Below are 20,417 nucleotides of genomic sequence, written 5' to 3'. Positions count from 1 at the left end.
TATTAAAAACGTTTCATGAGTCACAACCTCACACTCCTAGATTTTAAACTGCACATCCAGCTTAGGGGGAGCGTAATAGTTTGAAAAACAACAAATGTCAACAAATCTTTATATTTCTCTGGGATGTAACAGGATTTTCTTTCAGTGTGGACTGTTTAGGAGTAATTTGGGGGTTTCTGTGAGACTATCTTCATGACTAGTGACGTGCACTTTGGCAACTCGCTAAGTCTATACAGTAAATGTATAGACCACAGATGATGGTGCTGAAATATCTACACATGCTGGTACTAACCCAGTTATGAGAAAGAGCCAATTATGGGTCAAAAAGGTGTTCTGATTTCCACACTGGCTAGCATCTATGGTGCCAGCTGGCTAGAACAGAACTAGCACTGGTACCTAGAGCTGAAAACTCTCCAGTTAAAAACTACACCAAATGGCTTAGCTATGAAGCATCAGCTTTTGCCTTGCCTCTGCCAGCAGCCTCTTAGTATTGATGCTTTCCAACAAATCAACTTGCCTACATGTCCTCTTCAAAGGGCAGGCCATACTTCCAGCACGGAGGGTGGGCTGAGAAGGCTGCCCGGACCCCAGAGCAGACTGGGAAGAAGGGATTGTCTCATCCACACCCTCTGGGATTTTTTGGCTTGGAAAGCAAGTCCAGCCAAAAGCTACGTGAGTGCAAGAGCCAACCCTCCCTCGTGAGAAAAAAATCCAAGTCAGGTTTTTGGTGGGTGTAAAGTACTGGAGTGGGAGCTACAGTGATTTACACCAGGAGAGAATCTGTTCCCTTAAAGGACTCCACACTGGCGTTTCTCTCTCCATTTGTCTTTTCCTTCAGTATCTATTCTAAGTCCTACTGATTTAGACTTCTCACTGAAATTCACATTGAAATAATATCCTAAAATTTTTATTGAGAAAAACATTGCTTTCAAACAAGCAAATCTTTCCAGACATTATATGAATGGAAATGTTGACTATGAAAACTAAAATGTCAGCAGAAAAACATTTCAAATACTTTGGCATTCATTATAACAAATTCTGTCTGAAAATGATTGGCCAGATCTTGTCCTCCCCAGTTGAGAGTGCAAAAGTAAAAACAGGGAGGAGGCTTCTAAGGCACAAGCTCTTGCTGACCAACCTAGCAACTGGTTTCCTGACCTACCTTGCTGCCCAGACTGAAGACTGCTGAATAACCTACCGCACAGCCCGTCGGCCGCTGCCTGAGATCAGCAGCGCTGGGATCTCACCAATCTGCACACATCAGCAGAGATTAGCAGAGGAATAAAACTCACCAGTCTTCTCAGATAGATTATTTTATTCCCAGCAATCCCCTCCACTGTTTAATGAGAAAATAGATACTAATTAACCTCTCTGCTTCTTTGACACCTATGCTTAACCTAAAGCTTTTGGCCTGTGACTAAGCCCGTAAGGTTAATTCTTACACTCCTGCGACCATCTCCTGAATGTGGAGGCTTTATTTGAAGTTTAGGGGATCACACAGCTGCAGATGCTGTTAAAAGTGAAAGTTATTTTTTAGAGATGGGAACAAAAGAAAAGGTGGGAATGTCACAATCTGACAGACTGCAGAGAAGTAGTAGTTTTCTGTGTTCTCATTATTTGCAGTCTTTGAGATTGCAGGATGCCTTGTATCTTCATTTAAAAAAAGATATTTGCTTTCCAATCAATATCTGAAAAAAATTCAAGAGATGGGATAGTGGTAGAAAAATCTGGGTTAAAGCCAAAGACCAAAGAAAGATTAGGATTAGGCACTTAAAAATCTTTTGGGTTGTTACCCTCAACAAACTTGGGTCGCTCATACAAGACACTAAATTGCTTGATCCAGCAAAACACATATAAGTTATTCCACTGACTTTGAAGATATTACTCACATACTTAAACTTGAGGCACTTGGGTACGCTATGGCACATACTGGTAGTAGGACTTAGAAGCTCTCATATCAAGTCCTACTGCAGCAATATAAGGATGAAAAAAAATCACCTTAATTAAGCGCATTATTTGCTCAAGGACATATATAGCTTTCCCATTTCACAAACCTAATAATGGAAAATCAGACAGTTGGTTGTCTTTCTGGTTGGTACTGCTGGCAGACTCTTCAATACAGTGGTCTTAAGAAGACAGCAGGAGGTGGGGATAAAAAAAACAAACCAAAAAGCAACAGTCTTCCTGCAATGACTTTGCCAAGAAAATGAAAATGTGTGAGACAATGTGTTAATGAATATCAGCACATATGGGCAAGCACTGGTGATTTTGGTAAGGCAAAGATTTGCAATTAAAATGCCATTCACAATAGAGATAACTACAATTATCATCAGAATCCCAGTTTAAGGTAGGAGATATACAAATGCGCATGTAAGATAATGCATCCTATTCCTCTCCAATTCTACAATAAACACACATTAGAATTGAAATTTGAGGACTTTTCAATCAGAAATCCAAATGGATTATTTTAATCCCGATATCTTCTCTCTCTGCTTTATGATGATCCCTAATAAAACATTTATTTTTGTTTAAGAGAAAGCATCAAACTATAATTTCATGACATTTCATTTATAATTTCCCATTTCATCCCATTATCAATTAGCCCTTTAAATTACTGTAATCTGGAGAGTTTTAGAGATTAATTGAACAGACAGTTGCCCAAAATATCAACTTACCTGCTCTCTGTCTCAGGGGAGATTTTACTTGGATAGCCCGACTTATCTGACCTGTACTTAAGCAAAAGCTACATGGATTTCACAGCACTCTCTGGGAAGTTCTTCCTAGTATCTAGCGATCGCTTTTGCTGATGAGGTATTATCTCACCTCCACCACCTTAGCTAACCCCACCACCGGGAACTGTTACAGCACTCCACAGTTTTCCCTTCTCCTTTCTTCTCCCCTACCAGATTAATAACTTTTCTTCTCAACTCTCATTTTCCTAACCCAAGATTTCAGCCCACTGTTTCTCATCTCATCAACAGCAACCGACATTTCTCTTTGAAGCCACCGATATATTTTGAGACACCTCTAGATGCAACAATCCTTTCCTTGGGGCTTAGGCTTCATAGTTCTCTTTCTTCCTGCTCTTTGCTGCTTGCAGTGGACACTCCATGTTTGGGATTTGGGGCTTATTTAACCACATGGTGCCAAAACCAAGTACAGTACGCCAGCTGAGGCCATAGTTGAGTTTAAATATATCTCTTCATGCATTACACTTATTTAGATAACCCAACACAGCATTTGCTGTTATCTAAATAGTAGGACTGCCTATTCTTGCTCAGTCACTGACCTAACACCGCCTGCTTCTTTTCTGTAGAAATGCCACAGCCAGTAACTCCCCCAGTTTTTCGCATATTCCTCCCCACGTGGAGGACTCTACATTTGTTTTTTCTGCATAGCTTCCTGTTTAGTTCAGAATGCTTCTCTAATTTTTCATTATACCTTTGAATTCTAACTCGAATGCTTGCAGTGCCACTTCATTTGGTTTTGGCTGCACATCTGTAGTGGGAAGATAGATGCTTTTCAGGGAGACTGATATACTGCTATGATTTCAAAAGCTGACTTTAAATTGGAGTTGTACATATGGGGTTTAATTCAAATGAATTAAATTATTTGGCAATGTTTGATTTGACTGCAAAAGACTGTTCCACATAAGTCTCCCTACATAGGTTATGATTTCTAGATCACTTCTAGATGACTTTGCAGCCAAACTCTGCAACTTTTCAAAGGAAAAATTATCTAAATCTCATCTGTAAAAAGCAGAAAAAAATACAAAATAGATTAGCATTTTTTTAAAATATTCTATATACTTTTCTGACTTTAAAATAGATTATAATCCTGTACACACTGGAAATTATAGAGAGAGGGGATGGATAAGAAAGTAAAACCCATTGATTTAAATGGGGTCATATAATAATAGCATCAAATTGTCCTAATCACAGCATGGCTTTGTTGCAACTCCACATATTTCTGTTCATCAGCTAATAAATCACAAAAGCCAGTCACAAATTCTGGATTTTTTTTCCTGGCTCTGCCTTTGGCCTGGTGGTAACACTGGCAAGTCCTCTCTATCACCACGCTTTCGCTTCCTTTTCTGTTTGAACGAGGACAAAAATAGGTGTTCCTCGCAGAGGGAAACTAAGGCTTCAGTTGTTAATAAATTTAAAGCTTTTAAAAGAATTTTGTATTAGAGAAGAGAAAAGATTGATTACCAACAAATGGGGCTCCACGCAACCTCCATATACAGAAGGGTTTATTATAGTCTTGCCTCTAAAGAAGTGCTTCCCAGAAATTTTATCCCCTTGCTGTTGGCATAGATGTTCACAGACTCTTGCAGAAGAACATAAAAGGGCAGTTTTGCAATGTGAATGAAAACAGCGATTCTTATCACTTTGGAGTACTTCTCAATGAAATAATCTGAAATATATTCAGATACCAGGAATGAAAGAAGAGCCTCTATGTGAAATATTTAAAATCTGGTGATTAAATGACTTTACGAGGAAAGATCTTCTCATCACCTGACTCCTAAACAAAGGACAAGATGAGCAAGAGGGGTTTTCCTTCAATGACTTATTTTATGGGTGGGTTTTTTTTTTCTTTCTTTTTCTGATCTTTTGCAATTACCAAATTAAAATGTAACTACCTAGGAACGGAATATATAGTTTTTACATGGAGACATAGTCAAGAGGAATTCCCATGTACCATTTTCATGAGTGACAGCAACAGGCTTAATATTGTACATTTGTTTAATCAAAGATGAAGGAAGCTTTTATCAAATTAAATAATTGCCTCAGTTCCATCTTTTCATTCTTAATGGCTTAAGTCAATTGGATTCAAAGATGTCTCCAGGAAAGATTATTAGTTGGCTCTAAGATGCAGGGAGAACTGGAAAGCAAATTTAATCCCACTCAAATTTCGTGGGAACCTAATAAACAACAGCGATATTTAACTGACATTTCAAAGCTCAGAGGCAGAATAATTGCATTTGTTAGCCTTTAGTCTCATTCCTTCATCTTGCTTTAGTGCAGGAAACTGGATGCAGCAAAAACTTGTCAAACATCGCAGAGATCAAAAAAGTGAATTAATTTACTGAAAAAAAATGTTCACTTTCAGTGATGGAAGTTCATACTGAGCTGCGAAGTGTAATGGCTGATCCTAAATCTGGTTATCCAAGTTTCAGTCAGACTATTTCCATTGGCAATGTTATACAACCGTTGAGAGACTCCACTATGAAGACTTAAATAAAAATATCCACATTTCAAAGAATGAAGATTGATACCACCTTAACTAACCCTTCACTTATTTCTGTATTCAAAGCGACAAGGCAGGCTCTAGTAGAAACACTGTAGGAGCAGAAACACGGATCACCTACACCCTCACCCTGTCTCTGACAGCACAGGTATTTTACAGAAATTTTCGTAATGAACCTAATTACAGTAACCTCCAAAGCCCTAAACACATACAGGAATGACCCGGTCCTCATCCAAGTGGATTGACGTGAGGAGGGGAGAGCTCATCAAACAGGGGCGGCAGAGCTCTGCCTCAGAGCCTGGCTCTGCAGCATCTGCACGCACAAAGCTCCCGCGCTCAGGGACCTGCGCGGCACCAAAGCAGCCGCAGAGGAGAGATGGAGGTGGGGAAGGGCACCTTGGCTCTTCCCTTCAGCAGCAGGGCTCTCCTCTCCCGCTAGACCAGCGGCATCAGTCCACGCTCTGCCCCTGCCACGGACTGATGTGCTTTCCAGCATGGAGGGCTCCGGTAGCAAAAGAGTCTGAGCTCTCCCTTCAGAGGCGAGAAGGGTTTCCCCTAGGGAAAGGAGCAGATCTAATTACTCATCATACAGAGGGGATTGCGAGGGCAGCGACCCCAGGTCCCCCCTCACCATCTGCTCCTCAAGCTGAGAGCAGCAGCAGCAGCAGCCCCCAGAGCAGCTGCACGACTGCCTGCTCTCCCCCAAGTGCAACATGTCTTCCTTCCAGCACCATCAGTCCTGAGAAAATACAGCACCCTGAACGGAGAAGGGGGAAGAGCTTCACACAATTCAACCGATTACCGGATTACGTCTCAAAGACAGTGTTGGGAGGTGTGTCTTACATACCTCGGGGGCTTCTGTCGGTTATACTGATGCTGAATTGTGGCGAATAAAGAACGCTACCATAGTTGGCGTGCCATTTTCTAATGAGATTGTTTCTACACAGGTCAGAAACACTCACGCAGCTCGTAGATAAAATACTCACCAACAAACATCAGTCAATCTGAAACTTGCTGAATGCTGGGAAACCATCTATTTGGACTATTATATACACATTAATGATGATAGATGTGTGCATGGGTTAGAAAGAGTAAGCAGACATGGTGACTACAAAGGAAGATTACTGCAAACAGCATTTGTTTGCAGATTTAATTAAAAGTTTAGACAAAAGGTAAGAGTATTATTATCTGACTTTGCAAGAGTTGTTGAAGATGGAAGAAATTGCTAGAATTTGCAATTAAACAGCCCAGAGCCAGTGACTTCAGAAACACATAATATCCACATCCCAAATAGTAACTCTTTGCATTTCTTAGTCAAAAATCTTATGCCACTGGTCGAAAATCATCACTACCTATTTAAGCATTTTTATGTTCACGTGTGAACCACTGACTAGTCCCTCTCCACAGCTGTAGACGAGTGTTCAGAATATAGAAACAATCACTGTAAATGACATAACCTTGTTGATTTTTCCCCGAGCCTAAGAACGGCTGTAGGCATATCACAGGTCTTGCTACTGCACTGCCTCTTTCCTAGCAGGGACTTACAGCAGTTACTTATGGAAAAAGAAGAAAAACCAGAACAAATATAGAATAATCTTCTGCCTACAAAGTGGTTCCCTACAGATAAGGCCATGCTGACTAGGGTGGCAGGGGAATGAACTGGAAACATCAAAGATACCAACCTTTTTGCAGTCCCTCAACAGTATTGGGGGGGAGAGGTGGGAGAGGTCGCAGTGGCCCCAGGAGTAGCTTTATGCAACATTTTAATCCCAATTCAACCTCAAACCAGGGTTTGACAGAGAAGTAAATTTTGAATACAAAGTGGAAAAAGGAGTCTTACACAGGCTCAAAGTTCCAATATTCATTGAAGGGAGATGCCTGTGAAATATTTTAGACAAAAAAAGAAACTGGGGCAGGCATCATGCATCCTCTTAGTCAGTCAGGGAAATTTCTATCACAATACGACTATTGTCAGTACTCTTGTATTATATGAAGCAAAGTTAGGGTAGGAAATTCCTCATTGTTTTTCAAACCCCAGTGAGAACTGAGCACAATATTTTACAAGTGAAAACTGTACTACCTGCACAGTCACATTTCCTGCTGAAAACGGAGTAGGAACTTGATCTCTAAGTTCTGCAAACGGCAATGTTTAGAAGGTATCTCTAAACTCAATGTACTCTCAGATTAAAATCTTGACTCTCCCATCCTAAGGCTGTAAGTCTAAAAGGAAATGGTGGTAGCTCAGATATCACTCTGCAATAATTACTGCCAACAACTTAAGTTTTCTAAAGGCAATAATTCTGGTTTTAGAACAACACAGAAAACTGCCTCCACATACCTGGTATGAAAACTTTGCCCTATCCAACATGCCTAATCATAAATTATCTGGTAAGGATAAATCTTTTAGAAGCCATGAATGGTGTTGCAGGACCAATTCACTAAATCTGCCATAACACACTTGAGAGATAATTGAGATGTCAAGCCTCATCAATATCAACCTATTTAAAGTAAGGACAAAAGGAGAGGGCAAGAATGATAATGAATAATACCGTTATGTGAAGATAGTTAACTTATAGCTTAGAAACAGATACATATCAGTCACCAATCTGAATGTCCTTGAATTTCATGAAAGTCTGGACTTATAGGCAGTCTTAATTCCTTAAAAAGCTTCTTTCCATAGAAATGGATCATTTGTTGACAGAGTAGTAGTCTTTTTTTCTATTTTAACTTCCAAGATTTAACCTTTTTTTCCAACTCTAACGTAACACACAGGAAGTAAAATAATGAGTTTGGACAGCATACGGGAAACATCAGTAAAATATTATTTAAAAAAAAAAATCTCTTCCTGACCAGGCAGAGGAAGCAAAGTGTCAGATCTCTCAAGAGCTCCAAGCCTCAGAGGAGGTTTCTGCCAATTTTCAGCGCTATGAATTTGTTCTCCTTGTCATTCTCAGTTACTGGTTGTATATCTCCTCCTAATCAATACACATGCATATACATCCCACATTACTTTCTCATCAAAGGTCTTGCATAGCAGTTATAGTCCACTCATTTTGAAAACTGACATTGAACACAATCCCGTTTCCTGTTCCCCATCTATTCCTTCCTCCCTTTCTCTTTTCCCATTTCCCTCCCCCTCCACTCCTCCTTGTGATATCCCCCTCTCACAAAGTAGCATCTCACTTTTTCCATCTGCTTCTTCAACCACCTGCTCACTCCTTCCCTTCCTTCTTGCTGGATAACTCCACAGTCTCTCTAGTGTAGCTCCATAGTCTCCCTGTAGCACCACTAAAACTCGTCTTCCTTTTCTTCTTCTGTTCAAAAATACTGAGTACAGTGAGTTTTCCATTCTAGGCCTTGATGGAGGGGAGGGTGCAAAATAAATATCCATGAGTTTAATAATCCCCTGCCTTGACAACTGTAAAATCCTTTGTAAGCTTTATGTTTCACACTGCTCCTCTTCATGTTATCCAAAATGCCACGGCCAAACTGATTTTTCCTTGATGGGATGTTCCAGCCATTTCATCCCACTTCTTAAATCAACCTCATTAGCCATCTACGTCCCACAGGATTTTCAGATTCCCCACCTTCAGGTCCACTGCCCCGAGCAGCTCCCTCTTCTTGCCTGGCACCTGGTGCCATCCTCTGCCAATTCTGCTTGGTTTGCTTTGATCTCATCCCAGAAGCACTTCTGTGCCTTCTCCTATTCAGACACTATGCCTGGAATCAGCTCTTGAAGCTGACTACTACTCCATTTCCCTCTTGCCCGCCCTCTCTTTTCTACTCTGTCAAAGACTGTCATCTTTTCCACACACAAAACTAGAGAACCCTTCAATTCCTGATAGAGGGGAAAAATATTACATTTAAATACCATCAAACATCCATTTCCAAGTCTGTGCCTTTCTTCTTTCTAGAACACCTGGCTTTCTGTTACTCATTTTATTTCCCTGCTTTGCTTCCTTTCACAATCCTTCACCTCCCAGTATCCGCATTATACATTTCTTTATGCCTAATCATTTCCTGTTCATCCCCTTGATTTATGCCTTTTCTCTGTGTTTTTCAGTGAGCATGGCAGGTTACTACCAGATCTTGTTCTGCCTGAGAACAGCCTACCTCATTCCGGGTGATAAACAAATAACATAGCAATTAAAATTCAGGAAGGCAAAATCAGAGAGATGGCGTTGACTTCCCCCCCCCTTCCCCTGTCTCATCAGCTACTGACATTTGGAAAATTTCAACCGACTCTAATAATTAAACAACAAAAATTTGTCCCTGTTTCCTAAGAAAGCGAGGCTTGTATGATCACAACCTGCCAATCAGTTCCATCCTAACCACTTTTGTACCCGTAAGTCAATATCAAACAAATAATACAAAGACAGTAAGGACGCAGAGGTTATCGGTGGTGAAGCAAAAAGAAACCCAAATTAGCATCTTCCTTAACTGTGGGATGCAGCAGCCAGCTGGCCTGACCGGCAGAGTAGTTTGGGCCACCCATCAGTACGTGCCTGGCTTGGGAGCAGCCAGAACACCTCTGGCACGTGCCCAGCGCATGGTAAAGGGAGGGAGCTGGAAGCACTGAAGGGAGTATGGTAGAAGAAATAGTTCTGTAAAAGTCAGCCTCCCTTAGTTTCCCTGCTTACAGTGAAAGGAGCAGGGGTTTAGTCTTGAATTATTTCACCTAACATCAAAATGTTGCCTATTTCATCTTTTCCAGATCCTTTTCCAGGATCAGAAGACCATTAAGAACATAACTCTGATGCACTAATATCTATAACACAGATGAAGCATTTTTCTTTTTGTTTCCCCTGACCAGAGAAGGAACAACATGCTCTCTACCTTTTCTGAATTATACTGGGATTTGCAGTCACCAGCTGGGTTTTCGATCCAACGTCCTTGCTGTATTCACTGGATAGAGGAGGAAGGTTGCACCTGTGCACAGAAAGACAGTCAAGATTTTAAACTGATAGGCTTCAACCTCAGTCTTTTTTAATCTGCAAGTTTGCGGGTGTTTTTTTTTTTTTTAAAAAAAAAAAAGCAAGCTGTCAGAAAATGTGAAAGTGCTGTATAAATACTAAACCAAGCTACAAATGTTCCCTACTGTACCACACCTATAAGCACAATAGGACATTTTTGTACCAAATTGTGGGGAAATGTAGAAATAAAACCTTTTGCAGAGATGATCTTATGTAACTACTAAGCAAAAACAAAGACACAGACTTGGCATTTCCGACAGGCTGAAAGGCTGTGGAAGAGGCCGTTACTATCTATAGCAAAGACTTTTTTTTCCAAACTCTTTTAAAGTTCTGTTTTTCACTCTGTTCTGTCTTGTTTACCAGTATCAGGCTCCAGACTGTTACCACTCTATGGTATTACAAGCATTACATGTCTTGCAAACAATGGGCGACTAGCATTTTTATTATTACACTGCAGGGTATCTTCAGTGTACAGAATTTACCAAGAAAACACAGAGAAAACTTCTAAGTGGCTATTAAAATATGTGCATCTCAGTTCTGCTCACAGTCTTGTTCTGGTGGGTGGGTTGATAACGTCACCAAGAGAAAGCGACTGAGCAAATTTACTTTGGAAAGCAGAGAGCCAAGACTCCAAAAAACAGTAGTAGAGAGAAACTTCCAGACAACAAGCAGTCCTAAATGCTCTGTAGTAAAGACCTAGGAGAAGAAGGAAGGTGCCGTAGATAAAGATGAAAATACATTCCAACAGTATCCAAGCCTATGCACTGCTCCAGAAATTACCATCAGGAGAAATCTACTCAATACATAGAAATTACACCAAAAATGGGTGTCAAAACAATATTTTTCATTTCAAATTTGTCCAATTTTTAAAATCAAACATATGAAGAGTATTTTTAATGCTCAAAGGGCAAAAATGAAACCAAGGTTCTCAGAGAAAAGTAGAATTTGGAATTTTTTCAGAAGAAGACTTTCCGTTTTTTGTGTTGTTGGGTTTGGGAGTTTTGTTGGGGTTTTTGTTTGTTTGTTTGTTTTTTGTAAAGTTTTGGGCTCTACCATAACCAAATTTGCCCTCCAATTTTTAAGTTTAACCATTGAACCAAGACATCCCCATTTGCACGTGCTGGTTTCACTGTTTCTCTGCAGCACGCTGGAAAGGCGCAGCACAGAGACGGAGCGCACGAGGAAAGGAAAGGCGAGGGGCACGCTCGGGCGCCAGCTCCTGCCTCTTCCTGCTCCCAGCCAGAGCGTGTGCTGAGCAAATGCTGGCCCTACAGAAGAGGGTCAAGCAGCCCCTGGTTCCTCCAAGCTCTGCAGACAACCACCCCCACGAAGGACAAGGCCCCAGCACTGGAAGAGGGCAGGCAGCAGCGCAGAGAGGTGTTGTTTCATGTTCATGACTTCTCTTTGTACCAGGGAGACACGGCTTCCTTTGCTGCAGGTCTTAGGCCTGTGAAGATCTATGTCATTTTTCTCACCGGCTTCTCCATTAAACCCGCTGTAGCACTCCACTTCTTCTGCGGGCATCCTCCAGCCAGCCGGTGTCAGTCATGAAACCCTTGAGTCCAACAACGACGAGTTGCTTACCCGATTTTTTTATCTTAATAATTCAGAGGCCCATTTCCTACACTAGTGAGAGGCGGGAGCTGGTGAAGTGAGCTATGGTTCAGTTTCGGTGGCAGTTTCCAGGGCTACTGCAGAAACTGTTGGGCTCTTGTACTACAGATTGCCATACTCTTCCACCACGCTGGGAAAATCAGCCTCGTCACAAGGAAAGCCCTTGCTTCCACAGCAGTCGCTGCCTCCGTTAGCATTTTCACTGACCTCTGCAGCATTCAGAGAAGGTATCCAGGCGCTTGCGACAGCAGAGTGCAGCAAACGAGGCTGCACAAATTCCCAGCCACATCTCCACGTGTTATGGTTTTGTGCAAGGTCAGTGCCGGAGAGGGCACTAGTGTGCACACGGTATACTCCCTGCAATGTTTGTTAATGCAAAACATCCCACATTCCCTAAGAAAAAACACAGTAGTGCTAATTTCATTTATTTGCAGACAAATACCAGCTCTCAAAACCATATTCCTAAATTCACATAATCAGGAAATGCCAAGGAGAAGGACAGCAAAGTCCCACCTATATGGAACATAGATGAATTCAACCACATTCACCAAGAAAAATAAAATTTTCTCCTTTTCATGACTACATTTGTTAAGATGTGTACAATGTATTGAGATCTCAGATAGGAAACAGCTTCTAGTTTGGTCTACCACAATTGAAGAGAAGCTAGACAACTGAAAAAGAAGCCAGAAAAGAGGAAGCAAAATAAGAAGTTTCAGAAAATGCAATCATTGAGGAGAAAACAAAAAAAGACTAGAAGCATAGGGGAAGTTTAATTCCCAGACATAAAGAATGATAAAACCTTAAAAATCGAGAAAGGTTTACAATAAAATAAAAAAATAAATAAATAAAAAAGACTGCAATAGATTGCTTCCTGCACCTGCACTGGGTAGGATACAAATTAATCAGATTAATACTATTTGGAGAGGTTGTAAAAACCCTCTCAGTAGCAGTTTCAATGGCAGGTCAAACAAATATTTGTGAAGCAAGATATATAGGTGATTTGCCTCAGAGCAGAGGGATGGCATAAACAACCACTGGCAGATTACAGTTTAATGCCTTCTGATCTGAATAAACAGAAATTCATAGGGCAAGCTTTTAAGAAGCCATTTTTGGTTGAAGTTCATTTAAAAGCAGTATGAAGGACCAAGATCTCTCCCTAGTTTTTATCATCTTAACATCTCAATAATTAAATTACTTTCACAAGCCAGTCCCAGATGCATTATTTAAACACATCCTTTCATCAGTAAATCTCATCCCCAGCTTGTTCTGCATAAAATATTAAGAAACGGCCCGAGTATCCAGAGGAAGCTCAGTAAGAAATCAGTTGGTTGACAGAAACTTCTTGGCCTTTCAGATTATTTTCTTGAACAGGTCAGCAGAGTGCCGAGTGTTGTGCAAGTGAGGAACACACCAAGAAACAAAAGATTCATCCTAAGAAATGCCTTTTTAATTATCTTATTCTTGGTCCTGGTACTGAGGAGTAAGTACGTGAATGTGCAGGAAAGAAGGAAGTACCAGGACAGCGTTTTGGGCCAGCATTTTTGACATGAGTCTAACCAGAAGAGCGGAACTCTTAGGCTTAGACCCACTTAGACTGACTTAGACCCAGCCTTTAGGTGGGAAAAAAAAATCATCAACAGGCACAGTAGTTCTTGTGTGCCTTTTTCACATCTGAGACCTCCAACTCAATAGGTAGAAACAGCTACAAGGGTAAAATGAGAGAGATCCTTCAACCCTCACTGGGCAGAAACGGCTCTTCTGGGTTTGGCCCAGGCAGAAGTCCATGTCCCGCAGGTGCAGAGAATCCAGGCAACTTGGCTGATGCATGTGCACTTGGTAGATGCTATGTGACTATCTAGCTATTTCAGAATGTTATATATGTACACACACTAAACACTAGGGACTAACATGAATTTAATATGTAATTGCAAACATTCATTTTTATTCCTTTGCGGCACCTTGGCCAATGTCAAGACAATAACTGCATAAGGCAGCTGAAAGCCATGTTTCTCTCGACTTGTCTACAAAACCCAAAGTGCCACCATATTTAACCTCCCCAGCTCCACCTAGGCTGCTATGGCTAGGTGGCATGGCACAGCATGATTAAAAGATAACAGCTTGGCCTCCCCAAACCAGGACAGCCACTAGTCAACTTGAAATAGCGACAAGTTGCTTCTAGTTTTGGAATAAATTCACCAGCAAACAGCTTGGAGAACTCCCCGCAATCCCCTGTTGTTTTACAAGGGGAAACCCTCTCTCTGGGAAACGTACAAACCACAGCAGAGCCATGGAAAGTGCTTGGGGGAAGGGAGAATTGTGAGATGTAGAAATATTTCTTCAAAATCTAATGCCAAGAAAATGTGTCTCCTCTGTCAAAATACAGACAAAAACATTGCTTAGGGTTTACTATCCAACACTTCTCTCTTAAAATAAGCGTTAGCAGGAAGGGAGAGGGCAAATCCAAATTTTTTCTTAGAAATAAGGATTACAAACTTGAAAACCAGCCAGGTATCAGAAGAGCCTATTATAACCACACTACCTAAACATGTAGCCCATATACGATGCACCTTTTTCATTGCAGATGCAGTGTGCTATGCCTTAGGGGATGAAAACTGCTGCTGTTTTAATCTCTATGTTGGTACAACTGTGTTTGTAGAAGATGCTCAGCAACAAGAGGAGTTTAAACTCATTAATTAACCTTAGTGATTACAATATACCAGAGAAGATGGCTGCAGTCAGAGGTTATGGAAATACACTTAAGTGAAATGAAAAACCACGTGAATGGAAGAAAAGAACAAGGGCAAAACCTGGCATGACATTTCACACTGTGGAAATACTTTAAAGATATTACACAAATTTCTTTTTAAAAAAAAGAAAGATGTTATGCAAGTCACTATTGTGCTCTTTCTCTCTCAGGTCTCAGATTATAGAAGTCAGATTTAGAAAAGATCAACTAAATCCTGCCTTCCACCTGCTATAAAAATATTTTCTCCCAGTGGTGTATTAGCTTCTAAGCCAAAAGAACTGAAACATTTTCCATAAATATGGCTGCACATCACTAATACAATACAGCCTGCAGGCAGCTACTGGGATTTTTGCAGGATTTTCCCTCTCACTTATTTCCGATTCGAAATAAGTTCTGTACAGATAATGGTTGCTTTACCCTCCCTGGAGAGAAAAGGATTTTTCTGATCAAGCTACAACAAATGCTGTTTTTTTAAAAAAAGTTTCTATTGTTTTTGTAACTGATTGCTCCTACAGCATTTCCATTTCCCATTGCATCTAGATAATACTACCATGGTATATACCCTGCAGTTTCTTATATTTAGTCTGTGGAACACCTAAGGAGTTTTGCAGTAATGGCAATCAGCACACTGCCTCTCTCCCCCTGTGCCTTACGTCTTCTCTTCTGTGAATGCTCTAAGTAGACGTTTCCTTTTGCCTTTAGTTTGTTGTATTTCTTTGCTTTAACATTGAAGGCATTTTTGGTCTTTGAGATGCAAACCAGAAATTACAGTAATACTGTTTGGTTTGCAGCAAATTTGTATGGCTTTATAATAAGCCATCAGGATCTAATAAGGAGACTTGCTAAAGTGGGTGTTCATTATGCATCCATCTCAAAACCTACAGAAACTCAATTTCTCACTTCTTTGGGAGCATTCGTCTAGTTTCTCCCCCACAATGTTTTTCTTGTTCATGTTTAACAGGGAGGAACTAATTTCTGTCTTTCTTCCTTAAAGAATGCAGACCTAGAAAGTGCCAAATTCAATCACAAAAGCAGTAGCTGGTTCAACATCCCTCCTGTCAGGTTCTTACAACTTCAGGAAGGCTGGAGGGAAAGGAAATGTGAGGAATCCCAAAAAACCTGCATCAAGGAAAGAGGTTTCGCCTTTCCTCAGACAGTCGGCCACAAATCAGTCTTGAGGGAAAAAAAACACCGGAACATTTTAGCTTGTTCCAACTTACTTCTTAAGCCTTGCCCCATAAATCAGTACCTACTCATCTTGAGTTCAATGGGTTGCATACAATGGCATTTAGAGTTGCAGAAGACAGAGCACAGTGCAGTATCAGACCCTGCCTAACACTGCATAATTAAAGAGAAAAGCAGCTCTTCAGTACCTCTCTGTGACACTGCACAATCTGTCACAACCTTAACCCATCCATCTGCAGACTGCCCCCACACTACACACACATTTGCAGAAGCCAGTCAAAACTCTCTTTGTTGCCTCTGCTCACACTTTTACCCAAATCATTTGTGTAAAGCATCCTGCAAAGGGGTGGGGGTGGGGGGAAACAAGGCAAATTATAATTGATTAATCATAACTGAATAGCTTTGAAAAGTCCAAGACTTAGCAGGGGGAAGGGGAGACAATGTGTCATTGAGGTTTCTGTCTTACCGCATGACAAAATCTGCTTGATCTATTTTTTTGCCGCAGCCGCTCTTTTTCAGGATCCCACCGTTTCCCACCACGGAGCATTTCTTCAGTGGCAGCTGGAAGGGAGTAGCCTAGCAACACAAAACAAGGACCGGTTTTACAGAGGAGAACACACACATCTTTGTAGCAGCCGCTCCAGGAGAACCCGGGGAGCTGGCAGGGCCCAAAGTGATGAAAGAAAAGGGAGAATTAGGAGCTAGGGGGAAAAAAAAAAAGTACAGAAATTAGCTGGTAAGTAGACACAGGACAGTTCTTATCCCCACTCCCCAAACCAGGATGCAACAAACGTGATACAGAAGATAACAACATCTCTGCAAAACCAAAACTGCCTGAAGTCCTGATGCAGATACTGACCAAGCCAGGCAGTCAGGTCAGAATGAGCCTTCTAGCCAAGCGGCAAGGTCACGGGGGAAATAAGACAGCCAGGAAAAAAAGAAGAAAAAAAAAAAATCCATGAAAGTGACCTTCCTGAGCTGATATACAAAAGACAGCTCTGGGGAAGAAAGGAAGCAAGGAACAGGGAACAAGGTGATGACAGAAGGGCACTGGGAATCAGAAGTCACCCTGACTCCCTCCATGGTTGTGTCGCTGGGACAGGTCACTCCGAAGCCTTAGGCAGAGATATTTAGAGCTTGACAGCAGCTCCTTAAACACTCAGCTGCCCAGACACAGCACAAATTAAAATTAGAAAGGGACCATTTTAACTAAGCAGCTGTTGTAGCAGCTTAGCAGGGCATTAAAGTGCAAGGTCAAATTGTCATTCTATCTTATGCATCAAACACAGTAATAAATTAGATCTGTATAGTCGTCTTCATTGCAGAGGATCTCAGAACTATGAGTGGGACATCTTCCTGTCAGCCCCAAGTCATTCACCTTTAGTGAGGTCAGGACAGTCATTTAAACAGCACGCAATGCATCAGTGCAGCCCAGCATATTAATTAAAAAAAAAAAAAAAGGTGGTGAAAAGACATGTGAATTTAAAGCAGGGTGATTTAGTTACAGAATGGAATTTGTCTACAATACAACAGTTAGTATTCTCTTCATGCAAAAAATTGTGCAGGGATTTTTTATTTATCAAACCTGTCAAAACCTGTCTTTGCAGTAGAGCCAGAAGTTACTGCACAGGCCTCCGAGAATGCAAATACCACGGTGACAGGATGCAGCATCGCAAAACAAGTCTCCTCTCCGGGAGGACAAGGTGGAACGGTGCCAGCACTTGTCCTCACTTATGTGTACAGAGCAACGTCTAACATTGCATCATGTATTCACCAGGCATTACGACAGTGTACATGGTCCAGAAAACAGACCTTGCGTTACAGCACAAACTCTGTATTTGTTAGGACTTATTTCTAATTTCTTATTTCTTTTCTTCCTTAGATTTATTTGCTTTATCTTCCTTTCTCAGAAAACTAGATTCCATTCAGTTAGTATAAAGCCACAACTTGCTTTCTAATGAAAAACATTAAAGCATTTTGCTTATCCTAACTCTGGATTAAGATATGCTAAAGCAGAAAAGTAAATTTTAGTTTCCTGAGGCCCAGCCACAGTTAAGAACCCAGTGATAGCACAGCAGAGCAATACTAAGTATGCAGCTGCATTCTTGTCCTGCATCTGCCTTCTCAAGAACATTTTTTAATTTACACAGTTATTGAACTAGGAGCATATCTTGAAATTCAAAGGACATCTCATCTCTGAGGTGACCCTGACCAAATGAGAGCTCACATGCTCAGTAAAGTGAGGGGGAGGGGAATCAGAGGAAATGTAGAAGAGATATGTTTTATAAATAACAGTACTTTTCTTGTTCAAGATATATCAAAGCTCCTTCCAAGAGAGCTAGTTATACAAAGGCAAGGCTGTGACAAATCACAGACAAAGGCAGCAGCCATTAACTCTCGTTTTTAAGAGCTGTGGACACTCTGTCACATAAATTATGTGGCTTTAGTACATGTTGAGTGGCATTAGACCCCCAAAATAAACATTTAGGAGTTACTAAATGCTTCAAAATTCTGTGAGTTGCAAACAGCCTTTGATATTGCTTGAGAGACTTGCTGTTCTTCAAAGGAGGCTTATATCCTGTTATGCTCAAAGATGATAATATTAGTTGTTATTTGCATACATACTTTTGTTTCCAAAAGCATGTGAAGCTTTGAAACTCTCGTCCTTCAGAGAGTCCAAGAAACAAAAGAGCAAGATCAGGGCTGCCAGGGTGATTTGAGGGAGCCAACGGAAAGTAGAAGGGGCAGATAAAATCACCATGGTGGTTGTCCCTCTGCCTAACCTGCGAAGAAGTCCACTCGCTCTATGGACATGGGAGGAAAACCAGACTGAACACAGTTCTCTGTGAAAAGCCACCATGCCCACAAGAGCCCACGGAAGCTTTTGCCTCCCCCAGCAAAGTACTGAAAATTCAGGACATGGCACAGACATCAGACTGAGTCTACATGCCACCATTTAGCTCAGAATGTTCAACGGATGCACTTTCCAGAAGACCATACTTACAAACTTTCTACAGACATTATGCAAAAGACCGAGTTCCCGTACCATCACGAGGTGGGGCTGGGGGGGTGTAAAGGCCTAAGGAGTAAGTGTCCCCGCTGCTTGGTGGGATTTCAGCTGCTTTGAGCTTAATGAAGAGCAATTGCTTAGGATGACCTGGGAGAAACCTGCATTTGTTATCTTGAACATGACTTTTCTTCAAACATTTAAAACGCAGATCTGTATTATTGCTGAGACTGCAGGGGCATTTCAGGAACTTTGCCCTGAGCCTCTCTGTCCAAACAAACTGCCTGGTCATACACAAATCATACAAGCCTTAAACTCAAGTGTTGCCCCTAAGCGACTATGAAACATACGGCTCCTTTTTCTCTCTACAAAAGGCATTTCTCTTTTCCCTCTTTCAAAGGAACAGGCTCCTGGGCTTTGAAATTGTTGGGCAATCACCATCCTGTCATCTAGTTAGCAGCAGCATACCCAACCCGCTGCAGGACGTTAGTGCAATGGCATGCGTCCCTCCCCTCCACAACCAAAGGATGCTCATGGGACAGATAGCACAGATAAAGGCACTTAGAGGCTCTTCAAAGCTAAAATGCTGTGGGCTTCATTCTGTGACTTCCCATAAGCATTCAGCTCATTCCTTCCTTTGGGCCGCCCAAAATAGGAGGTGCAAACAGCTTAAGCAAAATTGCAACACAATTAACCAAAAGGTAGTTCCAGCCCTAACACACAGTAGAATTACTCAGCTTGTTACTAGCTTTCCACATCACTACTGGGCTTTCAAGATGTTTCCCTGCAACCTCTAGCTGTTCCTACTGCTGGCTTGTCAGGGTACGCACTGTGGATTTAAGGTTGAATTTAATATTTAATTAATTATCAAGACCTGGAGTTATTTTTTTCCTCTAAGGGTAAAAAACATCAAAGATGGACTCCAATAATGATTTGTTTCCTCATGCCAAGTGATCTTATGCTATCTTCATGGTGTGGGTGATCTGCCTTCAGGTTTTTTGAATGTTATTTTGGGGTTGAAGGGTTAGAAGAATGCTACAACTTGCTCCAGAATTAAACCAGTTTTACTTTCTGGTAAAGCAGACTTGGGCATTACTTGTAATTTCAGTAAGAGGCAATTTTCAATCAAGAGTGTTATATTTTTAAGGTGATGGTGCTATTTGGAGATAATACTATATAGTGAACCCTTGTTTGCTTCTAGGTTTCTATTACCGGCAAAATATGTTTCACAGGACTTACAAAATCCTTCTCATGCTTTCCTTCTTTACCTCCCACAGGGTAACTCTTTTCTAGGCAAACCGTCAGTTCATAGTTAACAGCATACAAGTTCTCACATTGTGGGGACCCAGCTATCATTTATGCTAAATGCTCACAAAAAGCTCAGTTGTTTTTCTCCTTAGAATTGTAAGCTGGCCTGAAAAATGCTGGCTTTGGACTGTGAAGTTGTAACAAAAGCATTTCCATTAATATTAGCTTCCTGAAACTCTGTTATTTTCATTGTCAACACATTTGTTATTTCTTCATTCATAAAATTTTAATGAACAGCCGGAGTCTTGTGGGTGGACTAGAAAAAATAGCGCAGCATCAGTTAATCTACTGTAATAGAGAAAATGTAAAAATAAATTACCAACTCACCTCCATT

General features: G+C 41.1%; 1 protein-coding gene across 1 annotated transcript in view; it reads right to left on the bottom strand.

The window, feature by feature from the left end:
• ST8SIA1 (ST8 alpha-N-acetyl-neuraminide alpha-2,8-sialyltransferase 1) overlaps positions 1-20,417 on the bottom strand; it is a 125,945-nt gene that overhangs the window by 41,793 nt on the left and 63,735 nt on the right. The window contains exons 3-4 of the mRNA XM_075160736.1: positions 16,235-16,344; positions 10,087-10,179 (exon numbers count right to left, since the gene is read on the bottom strand). Coding sequence (XP_075016837.1) covers positions 10,087-10,179; positions 16,235-16,344 — 203 coding nt within the window. The remainder of the gene's footprint in view (positions 1-10,086; positions 10,180-16,234; positions 16,345-20,417) is intronic.

This window comes from Calonectris borealis, chromosome 1 (genome assembly GCF_964195595.1).
Source record: "Calonectris borealis chromosome 1, bCalBor7.hap1.2, whole genome shotgun sequence".
Classification (NCBI taxonomy): domain Eukaryota; kingdom Metazoa; phylum Chordata; class Aves; order Procellariiformes; family Procellariidae; genus Calonectris; species Calonectris borealis.
The sequence above is the reverse complement of the archived record's forward strand: the minus strand, read 5'-3'. Positions and strand labels throughout refer to the sequence as shown.